General features: G+C 59.8%; 2 protein-coding genes across 9 annotated transcripts in view; one reads left to right on the forward strand and one right to left on the reverse strand.

Annotated features, from left to right (window-relative positions):
* CDH23 (cadherin related 23) overlaps positions 1 to 6,925 on the forward strand; it is a 125,324-nt gene extending 118,399 nt beyond the window's left edge. For 5 of the 8 annotated variants that reach the window (XM_068689166.1, XM_068689165.1, XM_068689164.1 and 2 more), the window contains 16 exons: positions 17 to 194; positions 783 to 994; positions 1,569 to 1,763; positions 2,114 to 2,224; positions 2,414 to 2,543; positions 2,699 to 2,962; positions 3,079 to 3,240; positions 3,506 to 3,762; positions 3,882 to 3,979; positions 4,057 to 4,177; positions 4,316 to 4,395; positions 4,499 to 4,539; positions 4,707 to 4,767; positions 4,950 to 5,079; positions 5,169 to 5,291; positions 5,482 to 6,084. In XM_068689166.1, the coding sequence (XP_068545267.1) occupies positions 17 to 194; positions 783 to 994; positions 1,569 to 1,763; positions 2,114 to 2,224; positions 2,414 to 2,543; positions 2,699 to 2,962; positions 3,079 to 3,240; positions 3,506 to 3,762; positions 3,882 to 3,979; positions 4,057 to 4,177; positions 4,316 to 4,395; positions 4,499 to 4,539; positions 4,707 to 4,767; positions 4,950 to 5,079; positions 5,169 to 5,291; positions 5,482 to 5,946 (2,628 nt within the window). In that variant the 3' untranslated portion in view covers positions 5,947 to 6,084. Of the gene's footprint in view, positions 1 to 16; positions 195 to 782; positions 995 to 1,568; positions 1,764 to 2,113; positions 2,225 to 2,413; positions 2,544 to 2,698; positions 2,963 to 3,078; positions 3,241 to 3,505; positions 3,763 to 3,881; positions 3,980 to 4,056; positions 4,178 to 4,263; positions 4,396 to 4,498; positions 4,540 to 4,706; positions 4,768 to 4,949; positions 5,082 to 5,168; positions 5,292 to 5,481 lie in introns of those variants that run through there. The other 3 variants (XM_068689173.1, XM_068689168.1, XM_068689169.1) reach the window with 3 other exon arrangements.
* A 430-nt stretch (positions 6,926 to 7,355) lies between these two features.
* Positions 7,356 to 14,373, reverse strand: LOC137859768 (prosaposin-like). Its single transcript, XM_068689179.1, has 14 exons — positions 13,984 to 14,373; positions 11,022 to 11,146; positions 10,728 to 10,802; positions 10,529 to 10,654; positions 10,187 to 10,366; positions 9,959 to 10,093; positions 9,800 to 9,856; positions 9,676 to 9,684; positions 9,456 to 9,593; positions 9,280 to 9,357; positions 8,839 to 9,183; positions 8,663 to 8,743; positions 8,475 to 8,570; positions 7,356 to 8,367 (listed from the first exon to the last, which is right to left on the reverse strand). The coding sequence occupies exons 1-14, from the start codon at positions 14,042 to 14,044 to the stop codon at positions 8,332 to 8,334; spliced, it is 1,542 nt and encodes a 513-aa protein (XP_068545280.1). The 5' UTR covers positions 14,045 to 14,373; the 3' UTR covers positions 7,356 to 8,331.
* Positions 14,374 to 14,708: the final 335 nt, after the last annotated feature.

The raw sequence follows: 14,708 nt of genomic DNA on the forward strand, positions 1-14,708 counted from the left end.
CTGGGCTTTGTCGAAGGTGCTGATCACCGTCCTGGACATCAACGACTTCAGGCCCCAGTTCAGCAAGAGCCAGTTCAGCACCAGCGTCTACGAGAACGAGCCGTCGGGGACATCAGTGATCACCATGACTGCCACGGACCTGGACGAAGGGGACAACGGCGTGGTGACCTACAGCATTGAGGGCCCTGGAGCAGGTAGGAGCTGCTGGTGGGGAGCTCCTACCCATGGGCAGGGCTCGTGCAGGGTTGCAGTGAGGAGCTGTAGGGGCTAAGCCACACTTTCGGTGCCTGGTGGCTGGTTAGCATCAAGGCTGTGCGTGCTGTCCCAGGAACAGCCGCTTTCGGTATTGCTCCACCATTCCCAGTTCCTCGTGGTGTGACGTGTTAAAGCTTTGCCCACCTTCATCCTGCAGCCCGGCCTTGGCTTCCCCCCAGCCATCTTTCATCTTTTTTGGGTTTTCAGCACACAGAAATGTAACCTATGTGTCCTGGAGCAAACTCACTGCACACCTCAGCCAACAAGGGCTAGAAGGATGCAGGTAGATAGCAAAATAGCATCCCCCAGATGCAGGAACTCAGCACCCAAGGATGCTCCAAAATAGCACCCCGAGAGCACCTGCACTCCTGCTTTGGGCAGCCAGCTCTGCTCCATCACCCCTTCGCAGGGATTTCCCACCAGCAAGGGGTGTGCTTCACCTGGTAGACTGGTTTCTAATGCATACCGCTCACGATTTCTCTGGTGTCAAGCATCCTGAGCCAAAGATGTGTTTGGTCTGTCCCCAGAGGCCTTCAAGATCAATAAAGACTCCGGGCTTATCACGTCCCGGCGGCGCCTGCAGTCCTATGAGAGGTTCAACCTGACGGTGGTGGCCACGGACAAGGGGCATCCCCCGCTCTGGGGGACCACCATGCTCCACGTGGAGGTCATTGACATTAACGACAACCGCCCCGTCTTCGTCCGCCCACCCAACGGCACCATCCTGCACATCAAGGAGGTACACACACACACACACACACCTGGGGCTCGTGGTGGGCAGGGAGCCGTGGCACACCAAGGCCGTGCCCAGGAGCGTGCCTGCTGGTGGCCAAACCCACTCTCTGTCTCCACCAGGGATGAAACAGGACCCTGGTTTAGCACATGGCAAGAAGGTTCGGGTGGTACTTGCTTGTGGTGGGGACTGGAAGGGTCTCCTGGAGCAGGGTGGGCATCTCTGCTGCCAAACATCTCCAGATGCTAGGCCAGCCTGTGAGCAGAGCCAGAGGGGCATCCTGGGGAACAGAAACCCCAGCAACACACAAAATAGGGAAATGGCCGGCTGCTGCATGCCGGGCATGTTCATAAACACGGGTCAAAACGCTGACATTTAAGACGTTTCTCCTTTCTGAGAAGCCGGGCTTGGTTCCAACAAGTCCCTGGAGCTGCAACCGTGCCGAAGGAAATCACAACTCCACATTTCCCCTTTGGGGCCAAATTCAGGCAGCACGAGCCAAAACCAGGGGGTTTGGATGGGCTCTTGGTGCAGGGGTGGCATGCAGGGCTGGGGCTGAGGGGCTGCCACGTGCCGACAGGAGATCCCTCTGCGGTCCAACGTCTACGAGGTCTACGCCACGGACAAGGACGAGGGCCTCAACGGGGCGGTGCTGTACAACCTGCTGAAAACCGGGGCCGGGAACAAGGACTGGGAGTATTTCAGCATCGACGCCGTCAGCGGGCTGATCCAGACGGCCATGCGGCTGGACCGGGAGAAGCAGGCGGTGTACAACGTGAGCACGGCCGCGGGATGGTCTCTGGGCTGGGCTGGTGGGATGCAGACCACGCGGCGGGGACAGTGGAAAGCTGGCCCCGTGGTGGAGATGTCACACCACCACCTTAGCAAGGAGCCAGGTGGTTAGCAAGCGCCAGCAGAGGATGCAACGGGGATGTGGTGCGATTGGGAGGTGGGCCACCAGAAGAGTTGCATCCTGGAGGACGTGGTGGGCCAGCTCCTGGCTCAATTCCACAAAAGCCCTCTGCCTCCCAGCCGTCCCCTCTTTGTCCCTGCCTCAGCAATGTCTCTGCACCCTCCTCGCCCTCATGGCTTTGCCCAGGACGGCGCTTTTGCCTCTCTCCCCAGCTGATCATCGTGGCCAGCGACCAGGGCCAGCCCGCCTACGAGACCATGCAGCCCCTCCAGGTCGCGCTCGATGACATCGATGACAACGAGCCCGTCTTCCTCAGGCCACCCGTAAGGCACCGGGGAGGGCACAGGGGGTGCTGGGCTGGGGACACACCTGGTGGAGCACGCACCGCTGGGCATCGCCGCGGGGTGCACGATGGCGTTTGTCCACTTCCAGCCTTTCAAAGCCTAAAAAAAAGCCCCCCAAAGCTCACATGCTGCAGTAACCCTCCCCTCCCTTCTCCCGTGCTCCGGCAGAGGGACAGTCCCCAGTACCAGGCGCTCTCCGTCCCCGAGCACTCGCAGCCCGGCACGGTGGTGGGCAATGTCACCGGGGCGGTGGACGCGGATGAGGGCTCCAACGCCATCGTCTACTACTTCATAGCAGGTGAGGTGGGGACAGAACGGCACAGCTGGGCGAGGAAGGGGGCGATTGCCGTCCCAGCGAGGGTTTGCCTTGCACCTGGTGGCTGCTTGCTGTGCTTCTAAGGGGGTAAATGAGATGCGGAACCAAAAAGTTGGTAACTCGCTGTCTACACACAGCTGGGAACCGGGAGAGCAACTTCCAGCTGAGCCGGGAGGGGAAGCTGCAGGTCCTGCGGGACCTGGACCGCGAGAAGGAGCCCTTCTACTCCCTCATCGTCAAAGCCTCCAGCCAGAGGAACTGGTCCCCGCCCCGGGGCCAGCGCGCGGGCAAGGCACAGCCCTGGGACCCCAGCACGGACCTGACCCTTCAGGAGGTGCGGATCTTCCTGGATGACATCAATGACCAGTCCCCACAGTTCACCAAGTCGGAGTACACGGCGGGTAAGGGGTGCCTGGGGCCGGTGGGGGGCACCTGGAGCCAGGGGTGCTCCGGGACCAGTCCAGCTGGTGGGGGGAGCAGCCCAGCCCCAGGTCTCTGTCCCATCTCTCTCCCAAAGGGGTTGCCACAGACGCCAAGGTGGGATCGGAGCTGATCCGGGTCGTGGCAGTGGATGCCGACGTGGGCAACAACAGCCTGGTCCTCTACAACATCCTGGGGATCCGCTACATCAAGCAGCACTCCAACGACTCGGAGGAGGTGGCCAACATCTTCAGCATTGGTGAGTAGCCTGCGTGCCACAAAAACATGGCCCAGGGAGGGTCCCATGGCTGAAGATGTCCCCCCCAGGGCCATGGTCACCATCAACATGGCCAACTGCTGTTCCTCCATCCTCTTTTATTCACCCGCAAGGCAGGCTCTGTCTTTGCGAGAGCTGCTGTAGGTCATCTGCCAAGCCCTGGTTTGCAGGTCCCTTCATGGGGACCTCACGTGGGTGGCTCAAAGTGACTGCACTAAGCCTGGGCTTGTGGCCATCCTTCCACCAGGAACCCTTGACGGGATCCTGAGAACCTTTGACCTCTTCACGGCCTACAACCCCGGCTACTTCGTGGTGGACATCATGGCCTCGGACCTGGTTGGCCACAACGACACGGCCATCGTGGGGATTTACATCCTGAGGGATGACCAGCGGGTGAAAATCATCATCAACGAGATCCCCGACAAGGTCAGGCAGTTCGAGGAGGAGTTCATCAGCCTGCTCTCCAACATCACGGGCGCCATCGTCAACACAGACGATGTGCAGGTAACCGGCTGCCTTCGAGGCTGCTTGGAGGGGGAGGTAACCTCACACACGAGCACACCTTGGAGCACTCTTGGAGATGGCTCAGGAGGCGAGACCTTGGTCCTGCTGTCTCTCCCCAGTTCCACGTCGACAAGAAAGGCCGGGTGAACTTTGCACAGACCGAGCTGCTGATCCACGTGGTGAACAGGGACACCAACCGCATCTTGGACGTGGAGCGGTACGCCGCCCGGCCCGCCGCGTGCACGTGGGGAGCCCCCCACGCACCAAGACGCCCACCCACCCTCCTCTCCGCAGGGTGATTCAGATGATCGACGAGAACAAGGAGCAGCTGAGGAACCTCTTCAGGAACTACAACGTGCTGGACGTGCAGCCCGCCATCACGGCCCGGGCCCCGGATGACCTGTCGGCCCTGCAGGTGAAGGTCCAGCTGGAGCTGCAGGCGGCCACCCCGAGGCCCCGGGGAGCTGCTGGCCCCGAATAACCGCGGTGGGGTGCCCACAGCTGTGTGCTGGATCAGTGCTGGAGGTTGCCGCTAGCCCTCTGTCTCTCCCAGATGGCGATCATCGTGCTGGCCGTGCTGCTCTTCCTGGCCGCCATGCTCTTCATCCTGATGAACTGGTACTACCGCACCGTGTGAGTGGCGCCCTGCGGACCCGCACCTCCCTCTCCTTCTCCCTTATTCTCCACCTGAATTTGCCGTATTTCCTTTTTTTTTTTTTTTTTTCTTTTTTTGCAGGCACAAGAGGAAACTGAAAGCCATCGTGGCTGGCTCCACAGGTGAGCAGCAGCCAGGCTCCGTGCCACCAGCCCCCATCCCGGCGTGTCTCTCACACCACCAGAGCCCTTTTGGTCACTTTTTGGGTTTTTCCCCCATGAAGAAGCACTGCCCCATGCCCACATCCGTTTGCTACTCGGCTGGGCAACCCCCACTCTGCCTTTTGCAGGGAACAGAGGCTTCATGGACATCATGGACATGCCCAACACCAACAAGTACTCCTTTGACGGGTGAGTCCTCCCCGTCCCTCTGCTCCCCACCTCGCTACCCGGTACGTGGCGGGACCCAGGGGTGCTCCCAAAGGGGACACCCACCTTTTACAGCCAGGGATGCAGCCTCTACTTGGTGGAGGGACTCAGCTGGGCATTTGGGGTGTGCTGTGAGCGCTGAGTCCCACTCCTGTTCCCGGCAGGGCCAACCCGGTGTGGCTGGACCCCTTCTGCCGCACCATGGAGCTGGCAGCACAGGCGGAGCGCGAGGACGACCTGCCCGAAAACCTGAGCGAGATCACCGACCTGTGGAACAGCCCGGCCAGGACCCACGTGAGATGGTGGCCCCAACCCCTCTGGCAGGCTCACTTCTACCCCCGTTGCCCCACACACGTCCCCCACGCCGCGCTCTCCTCCTGCAGGGCACCTTCGGCAGAGAGCCCTCGGCCGCCAAGCCCGAGGACGACCGCTACCTGCGTGCCGCCATCCAGGAGTACGACAACATCGCCAAGCTGGGGCAGATCATGCGGGAGGGACCCATCAAGGTGAGCGGCCCCCACCGCCGGGCACCCCTCACCAAGGGGCTGCCCTCGTTTTTTTTCCCCGCTCTGGCTTCCAGGTGCCGCACCGGAGGGTGATAGTGCTGCGAGAAACACCAGGATGGGGCTGATTGCCCCCCCCAAAAAAAAGAGCTGTGTCCCCGGTGTAACCCATCCTCTCTCCCCGTTCACCCAGGGCTCTCTCCTGAAGGTGGTCCTGGACGATTACATGCGCTTGAAAAGGCTCTTTGCCCAGCGGATGGTGCATAAGGCCACCGCCAGTCAGGGGGACCGCTCCTCGGTCACAGAGGTAGACGGGGCGTGCGGGGGCATGGGGAGATGCTTGCCGTGCCCTTTGGGATGCAGTGTGTCTTCCCAGCCCCGCAGGCTGTGGCTGATGGTGGCTCCCCCACCCGGCGTGGAAAACAGCTCCCCAAAACGAGCAAAACAACATATTTCCAGCTGGGGGAGAGATCACAGCCTCACGGAGGAAGAGGAGGGTCGGGTGCCTCCCGCTGGGCACCGCAGAGGGAAGTTGGGACGCGTGGTGACATCTCCGTGGGCTTTTTGCAGCTCATCCAGAAGGACCTGGAGGAGGAGGAGGAGCGCAGCCCCAGCCAGGGCAGCCTGCGCTTTCGGCACAAGCAGCCGGTGGAGCTGAAGGGTCCCGACGGCATCCACGTGGTGCACGGCAGCACGGGCACGCTGCTGGCCTCCGACCTCAACAGCCTGCCCGAGGACGACCAGAAGGTGCTGGGGCGCTCGCTGGAGACTCTGACCGCCGACTGCGGGGGCTACGGCGACCACAACGCCCGCACCGAGTCGGCCAAGTCCACCCCCCTGCACAAGATGCGGGAGGTGATCATGGAGAGCCCGCTGGAGATCACCGAGCTATGACCAGCGGGGCCCCTCGAGGCCGGCCGGGGGCGGCAGGGGACGAGCACGGAGCTGGGGGGCGCAGCGGGGCCGGGGGCACCCCGAGACCGGCACTCGGCCCCCCCAATCCCCTGCGTTTCAGTCCAGCAGCCTTGGAGAGCTTGGCCCCGGGAAAGGGCTCTCAGGACCAGTTTGCTCTTCCTTGCGTCTCATTTACCCATTAAACCATTAATTTTTTTTTATTTTTCGTATTAAAAATAAGGAAAAAAAAAAAGGATTTTTTTTAATTAATACTAATGCTGAGCGAATGCAACGAATCCAAGCGTTACGAGGCTGGACGGGGGCGAAGGAGCAGCATGGCCTCGAGGCTTTGGGGAGCCCCGACGAGCTGCCCGCCCCCCAAAAAACCACGCTGGGGACCAAAACCCATCGCACCTCGACCGCAGGACCGGGGGGGCTGGGTGAGAGCCCATTACCGTGTGTCGTCACCTTTCCGGCAAGGAAAGACCAAAACCGAAGACATTTCTCCATTTTTGCTGGCTTTACCAAAATGTGTTACGACGTGGAAAAAGAGAGAGAGACTGACAATAGCGGGGGGGCTTCTGGCTGTCGAGTGTTCGTGTGTATCCTTCCTTCCCCTTCCCCTTCTCTCTTGCTTTCGGGTTTGTTCGTTTGGGGTTTGCTTCCCACCGTAACCTTGTGGAGAGTTTTGGGAATGGTCTGTCGCGGGAATCAGAAATACACTCTCTATGGCTTTGGTTAAACTGTCTGTCGTCCTTCCTCCCTGGCCGTGCCTCCGGCAGCAAACACAGACTAAACAGATTAAACACCAGATTAGGCATCTCACGGCCAAGCCGCCTTTTAAAAAGAAATCCCTTTTTTTTTTTTCCTTTTTTTTTTTTTTTTCTTCCATTAATTCATCTCTCTCCAGCCGTTCTCGCATCCCACGCCGCAGCAGCCCAGTTTTGGGGGAGAACCATTAAATCCCCCTTAAGGCGCATCGCCCCGGGAACAAGGAGGAGGGAGACGAGAGCCGGGCTGATGGGAAGGGTTTATTTGTGGTGCAATGCTCGTGGCCACGCTCGGCACCGGGCACCGCGGGCGTCCCCTTCCCGCGGCGGGGTGGGGACGAGCCAGCATCCCGCCGCCCCTCGCTGCCACCGTTTCGGCACCAGGATCCCCTTCAGGGGTTGCTTGCTGGGAAGGAAACCCCCCAAACTCACTCATTTGTTCAGGGGATGCTTAAAATATCTATCTATATAATATCCAGCTGGCTGCGGCGCTGTGTCCGTGGAGGGGAGGTGATCCTGCGCGGCATCCCACGGCGAGCAGCCCCAGCTGGGGACACCGCCTCGCGTGTCCTGGAGCGAGGAAACCCCAAATCCCAGCCCTGCAGTCCTGGCTTTGCACCCTTCTGCGGGCTGCGGTGCTCCTGCTGGTCCCGGCAGAGCAGACGTGTCTCATTTTTGTGTGTATATGCATATATATATATACACACCCTTATATATATATATATATGCATGTCTATTATGTATATGTTCCTAATTTAACTCGGCCTCTCTCTTCTCCTTCCCCCTGCACAAATTCATCACGCAGAAGTCATGCAAAGCCAGGCACTGCAGGCAAATCTGTTCCGCTTTGTTTCTTTAACTGGTGACCAGGGGAAAAATAAAATAAAATTCCAAGCAGCCCCAGTTTGAGGAGCCCAGCAAAGGGCTGGGCTTGCCAAAAATCAAATGGGACCCGGGGAGTGCGGGTGCCTAGATTCTCAGCACCAGCATTTTGGCAGCAGAAACCATCACAGCCCCTGGAGCTGCTCTGGTTTTGGCTGACCTGGGCTTCGGCCTCGGTTCTGGGTGGGATCTGGATGGGGCTAAGCCCAGTTTTTACCCCACGGGTCACAGGAGAGAGGGGACGGTGGGGTGGAGGGATTTTGAAATGAGCCTAAGAGACCTCCCCGCTGAATTCCCAGTCCTAAAACCAAGACGAAATCCCTTAACCTGATTTGAAAATCCAAGCCCCGGGGGTGGAAGAGGAGAAGGCAGAGGGGGCTGGGGCACCCCGGAGACGCCCCCTCCCCTACGGCTGCGGGCGCATCCCGAGGGGGAGGGTCCAGGGTAGGTTGGGTGCCGAACCCAAACCGCAGTGAGCCCGGCCGGAGAGGTGGCTCCTAGTTCCATATATGACGCCTGCAGTGCTCGACGGCCTGCGGGGAGAGACAGGGAGGATGGAGGGGGCAGGCAGAGCCCCGGGGAGATGTAGGGGAGCAGGGGGAGTGTGGTGGGTGGCGGGGGGGACGGTGACACCGCTTACATCGCACTCGATGGCAGTGGCCATGCTGGCACACCAGTATCCCGGTCCCCAGGCGCAGGGCTCCGAGCCCAGGGGTGAGTCACAAGCTCTGATTTTCTGCATGGAAATAGGGGAAAAAGGCTGAGTGGGGAAAAAGGGCAGGGGACACCACGGGGGGGGACAGGTCGCATGCAGCAGGGCACACTCACGGTGCAGACGAAGTCGGGGTCCATCATCTGCACCAGGAGCCGCACGGCCGCCGGCTCGTACTGCACCACCAGCGCCTCGCACTGCGGGAGCGAAGCAGGTTTGGGGTGAGCCCCACAAGAAAAAAAAGGAAAAAAGGGGAAAAAAGGCGGTGGTTTGGGGACCCCCTCCAGCTGACCTTGCCGGTGAGGGGCGCGGGCAGCAGCTCGCAGCCCTTCTCCAGCACGTCGCCCAGCTCCGCCAGCGTCTCGTTCTTCAGCAGCTCGTTATCGAAGTAGGTGATGAGGATCTGGCAGACGTTGCAGAAGGAGCCCGTGGCCGGCTCGAGGGCGGCGGCCACCCCGCGGGCAGCCCCCCGGCGCGGGCAGAGGCGCAGCATGGTGCAGACGGCCCGCGGGTCGGTGGCCTCCAGCAGCATGATGACCACCGCCTTGCCGTAGGAGTCCACGAAGTCCTTGCACTGCCCGATGACGCCGTGGGGCAGCATGTAGCACACCTTCTCGATGTCGTTCACCAACTGCTCCTGTTCGGGGGGCGAGAGCAGAGGGAGGGTGATGCTGGAGGGACCCCACCGCCACCCTTCTGGCCGCCCCCCAGCCCCACGAAAGCCCCAGCTCGCCTCCGTCATGTTGTTCTCCAGGAGGCTCTCGGCCGCCCTGACGGCGAACTCGCACATCTCGCACAGCGGCGTGGCCTCCTGGGGCAGGAGAATAAAAAAAATATAAAAGGTAACACTCCCCCCACCCAGCCTTTAGGATTTTAAGGGTGGCCGGGGACGGGACAAGCCCCACGTACCCCGTCGGGGAGCAGCGTGCTCAGGAGCTGGGCCAGCTTCTCGGAGAGCAGTGCGTGCATGGATCCCGATGATGAGAGTGCCAAGGAGGACGCCAAGGAGGGGCAGAGCCCCAGCAGGCTGCAGAGCTCCCGCGGGTCCTGGGGAGAGACCCCCCGAATTCGGCAAGTTCAGCCCCCCTATCCCCAGCCTCGTCGGGAAGGCAACGGGCATCTCGCTTACCTCAGCCTGCTGAGGGGAGGAAGGCGGCAAATAGAAAGGAAAAATGATCATTAAAAAGTGAATGGCAGCAGTTGCAATGTAAAAGGGGGGGAGAAGCTGTTGGGAAAGCAGCCCCCTCGCTCACCAGGTGCCGGAGCAGCCAGGCAGCCGTGTTCGCGTACTCAGCCAGGTAGCGCTTGCACTGTGCGGGGAGAAGGGGGCACGGTGAGCCCCCAGGGGGCTGAATATCCCCCCCCAAAAGCCAGGTGGCTTCGTGCCCATGGCACGGTCATGGTGAGCTTACCCGCTGTGCCAGGACGGGTGCCAGGCCCTCGCACTCCTTCTCGGCACGGGACGCCAGGGAGCGGGCGAAGGCGCCCAGCTCCACCTGCACCGCCGCCACCAGCCGGGCGCAGTCCCCACACAGGTCCCCCGGCTCCTGCGGGATGACAGCGGCACCCCAAAACATCAGGGGGGTAATTAAAAGGGATGGGGCACCGACGGCGGGGTGTTGGTGGGGCTGGGCAGGTACCTGGGCACGAGGAGCGTCCTGGGGCTGGAGCAGGAGCGGGACGCCGGAGATGAGGGGTATGGAGAGCTGGGCAAAATCCTGCGCGGGGGCTGGCGGCGGCTCCTGAAACTTCAGGGCCCCCTCGGGGCTGCCCCGGGGCTGGCACAGCTTGATGGTGCCGCACACCACCTTCGGGTCCGACTGCGGGACCAGGGCGGTCAGGGCTGAGCCATCACACCCTACATCCACCCATCACTCCCCTTTTTACCCCAGGATGAGCCCCAGCCCCCTGGGGGCCATAGGACCCCCCCTTGCTCCCCATACCATGCCCTTTAAGGGTTTCCCCCCGCCCCAGGCTGTTACCAGCACTTGCTTGCCCAGCTGCACCAGGATGAGGATGCCGGTGTCCACCATCTTCTTGCACTTGACCGACCAGTCCTGGAAGGGCAGGTACTGGCATTTCTTATCCAAAAAGAGCCTCAGCTTTTCCTAGGGGACAAAGGGAGAGCTCAGGGCTGGGCTGGCCCCACAGGGATGTGCCCCCCTGCCCGTGATGACCCACCTCGGTGCGGTTGTCCTGCAGGATCTTCCCCACCGTGGAGACCACCACCTGGCACAGGTGGCACGGGATCCCTTTCTGCCGAGGCAGGGGACACGTCAGGATGCTGCCGTGGCACCCAGACCCCCTGCATCCTCCCCACATCCCACCCTTGTGGCATTTTGCAGGGAAGAAACCCTGCCCACCAGCCCCCACAGGCTGCCCTGCCCAGCTTTAGGGCCAGAAAAGGCAGGATTTGTCCACCAGGCCCCCCCCATTTTGGGTCAGGGCAACCCTTCCCCCAAAAATTGCTTTTACCCCCAGGTCTCGGTCCCAGACGGCGAGCCGGCACAGCTCCAGCACCCCGCACTTGGCCGCCGTCCCCACATCACGGCACCACTCCTCCGGCCGCTCGCCACACTCGGGAAGGGGGCTGGCCCCGGCTGGGGGGGGAGATAAAAAGCGGGGGCATCAGCACCCATGGGGGCATCAGCACCCATTGGGGGGGCACCATCCCAACCCCACACCAGCTCCCCATCCCGCCCCGAGTCTGCCCACAGGCGAGGACAGATGCTGCTCACCCCTCCCACCCTGATTCACCTTGGCTTTCACAACAGCATCGTTTATTCTTTTTATTTATTTATTTAACTATTCTTTTATTTATTTATTTTTTAATCCCCACCACCTGCTGCTGGCTCGCAAAGCTCCCCCAGCCCCAATCCCGTCGCTTTCTCCTTTTGCAGCCTGATAGGGACAGGCGCACCCATGTGCCATGGCAGCTTCAGCCCATTTAAAAGCACTGGGAACCTGGGTCACCCCCTGCCTGGGCAGCTGAACACACTTGGACGGAAAAACAAAACAAAACAAAACAAAAAAACACTAATAAATCTTGCAAAACAAATAATCCGGGGGTGCCAGCGTCGCTCGCTCCATCCAGGCATGGTGCAACACCGCTTGATAAGCGCCTACCAGCAGCGCCGGCCTTTTAATTGCCACCTTTGCGTGTCAGGATTAATTTTCTCGGGCACAATGGGGCAAGATCCGTCCCTGCCAGGGGTTGCAGCCACCAGCGCGGGGCCGAGGAAGCTGCGGCAAAAGCGCTGGCACAGCTCGGCAGCAATGGGTGCGTTCAGCCCCTGTTGCCCCACCAGCCCCGGGGCAGGGTGAGCCCCGCTGCTTCCCATCCCACACACCTAGATGTGTGCGAGATGCCGCATCAGCTGAGAGATATATATATATGGTATGCTTTTTTTTTTTTTTAAGTGTGGTGTTAGCATCAGGAGGAACAGGAATGGCAAGTCAGATGGGAGTTCAGGGGCAGCAACGACAGAAAAAAATGAAAGGGAAGAAGGAGGATGACTTGCAACATGTTTCTGATCATATATACATTATATATATAATATATGAAACATATAAAATATATAATATATTGTATATAATATATATATAATATATATAATATATATATATTATATATATATTATATAATATAATAAATGTATTAATGTATAATATATAAACATATATATGATAAGATATAGGTCTAGGTGAAAAATGAGCACTGCAGCTTTTTCTCATCCAAACCTCTGCCTATTTTCTTTTTTCCAAGCCAATTCTTCCTCCCAAGCCTGCTTTGACTGAGGAAACCCACAGAAGCAGGAGGTGTGGTGCCAGGAAGCCGTGGTGCCCCGCTCCCTGGCGGCACCCCGCTGCCTGCACACCACAGCCCGGCCACGGGGAGCAGCTCAGGGCTGCCCCGAATTGATTCCCACCCCTCGCATCCTCCCAGCAGGACGGGTGCCCGAGAGCATCCCGGCTCTAATTGGCTTCAGCTCGCCCTCTCATCCCACGAGCTCGCCGGTAATTGCGGAAGGGGTTGCACGCGCCACCCAAAGGCTGCCCCAAAGCACCAAGGGCACGGATGAGGCTGGCCCTGCCCGACCCGTGGCCACAGCCACAACCCTGCCTGACCCACGGACACGGCCACAACCCTGCCACACGGCCCCGTGAGGGGACAGTCCCCTGAGTGCCTCTGGAGGTCGCACAAGGATGGGGAGATGTGGCTGAAGCACACTGAGGCCTAGCTCTGCTCGAGCTGAAGCTGTGAAAAAATCACACTGAAACGACACAAATAAAGGGTGGCCCAAGGGAAAGCGCGGCCATGGGGGTTCGGCGATGCTGTGGGGGCTGTCCCGGCACCTGAGAGCAGGGCACGAGGCAAGGAGCCGAGGCAGGAGCCCCAGCCGAGCCGGCCGAGCCTGGGGAACCGGTTGTGGTGCCAAGCCGGGGGCGGCGCGTGGGCCCCGCCGCCCCAGTTCCCGGCCCTCGCGCTCCGCCGCACACCCAAAACCCCCCCTTTTTCCCCTAAACCCATTGCAGGACCCCCTCCAGGGGGGAGGAATTGGGGTTAAGGCTGCCAGGGGGAAAGCCTGGGAGGATTTGGCGAGGATGGCTGAGGGAGAGCCGGCACAGCAGGCTCCGTGCGGCCTCCCAGCACAGGGAGCAGACGAATTTTCCTGGTTTTCCTGGTGCTGGTTGGGGTGCTCCTGCTGTCAGCTCATCCACCGGCACCAGGAGAGGGGCTCTTCCCTCTAAAAGGCTGCTTCTGCCATGTCTTTTTTCAGAGTTCGGTGAATTTCCCTTGGGAAGAGGTGGTGGCTCCCCATGGAAACGGGGCAGAAAGCTCCGGCTCCTGGGAGGGCTGTGCCTGGGGGATTTGCTTGCTTACACCCAAATCCCTGCTGCTGAGAGGGCTCCAGCAGCACCGGCTTCCTGCCCCCTGCTCCCCCTAACCCTAAGGGACGGCTTTGGGTGGCGTTTTGGTTCCTCCATGGCACAAGCACCACAACGGCTGCTCCCACAGCACACGTACGCAGCCAGGGCTGAAGCCAGGACAGGCGACAAGGCAGCCCTGCTGCCTCCCCACCTCCTCCTCCCCTTCCCACCCCATTTCCTCCACAGCCCTCACGCCCCGACAGAAAGCCAGCTCTGTCCTACTCGTGTTGTCCACAGGAGGAAGGGGACAAGCCCCATTTTGCCCTTAAAATCACCTTCAAGGCCAAGAATGGGCAATTCTGCACGGACATGTTAAAGCAGAACCTGCTGGAGAGTGCCTCAGCTGCCTGGCAGAACCCCAACAAGGGACAAGGAAGTATTTGGAGTTTAAACCCTCTTGGCCTTTCAAGAGCAGGCAGACATGTCCAAGAGAAAATTTGGAATAGTTTTGGGGTCCAGAAGCAGTTTCTGGGCTCAGAGTCCTACCCGCAAGGCCTGAGCTTACCTCGATAGGAGCCCAGGCACACGGCCAGGACCAGCACCCAGCCCCTCCATCTGCTCTCCATGCTGTCCCCGAGTTAGTCCTGTGGCCGGTTCCTCCCCGTGCTTCTCCCAGACTGAGGAATCTTGGATCAGCTGGGAGAAGTAGTGAGAACAGACACCTACGCAGGGCAATTACCACACCCCTCTCCTTATGCCTTGATTATAAAATCATCACCAGCATGCAAGGGGAGGGAGGGACGGGAGCCAGGCAGGTATTCCCAGGAGGTCAGAACCAGCCCGACCTCATCCTACAGCCCTGGCCCAGCTGCCCAAAGCCAGCTTCACCACTGCTTGCAGTACGGAGCAGGCAAGACAGAGGAAAAGCCCTGTGCCAGGCTGGACAAGGAACAGATCATCATCATTCCCCCCCTTAAAAAAAAAGTCAACCCCCTTAAAAAAAAGTCAAGACCAGCAAAGTTTAGGACAAGTTAATCACTTGCGGATTTTAATCAATAGTGGATTTAGCTGTGGTGTACTTAGAGGCAGCCCAGCAGCTTGCTTCAAGCATTGGAAAGGAACATATTGCAGACTGGATTAAAATGAAACAAGGAATGAAGACACAGGAAAGCCACGTAAATGATAGCAGGCTTCAGTGCTGACTCGCAAACAGCTCCAGCAAGAACTCCCTCCAGCCTGCGCCGAGGAATTGCAACACCACGCTGTTGCCTCACAGCAGGCATTGCGCTC

This window comes from Anas acuta, chromosome 7 (genome assembly GCF_963932015.1).
Source record: "Anas acuta chromosome 7, bAnaAcu1.1, whole genome shotgun sequence".
In the NCBI taxonomy this organism is placed as follows: Eukaryota; Metazoa; Chordata; class Aves; order Anseriformes; family Anatidae; genus Anas; species Anas acuta.

What these genes read in the sequence shown, in the direction of transcription:
- LOC137859768 (XM_068689179.1), bottom strand. Translation starts at nt 14,044, where the DNA reads ATGGAGAGCAGATGGAGGGGCTGGGTGCTGGTCCTGGCCGTGTGCCTG. An exon ending in GTGCCTGGGCTCCTATCGAG is followed by an intron (nt 11,147 to 13,983) that starts GTAAGCTCAGGC and finishes CTCCCCCCCCAG; the next exon opens with CCGGGGCCAGCCCCCTTCCC. An exon ending in TGGAGAACAACATGACGGAG is followed by an intron (nt 9,184 to 9,279) that starts GCGAGCTGGGGC and finishes CCCCCCGAACAG; the next exon opens with GAGCAGTTGGTGAACGACAT.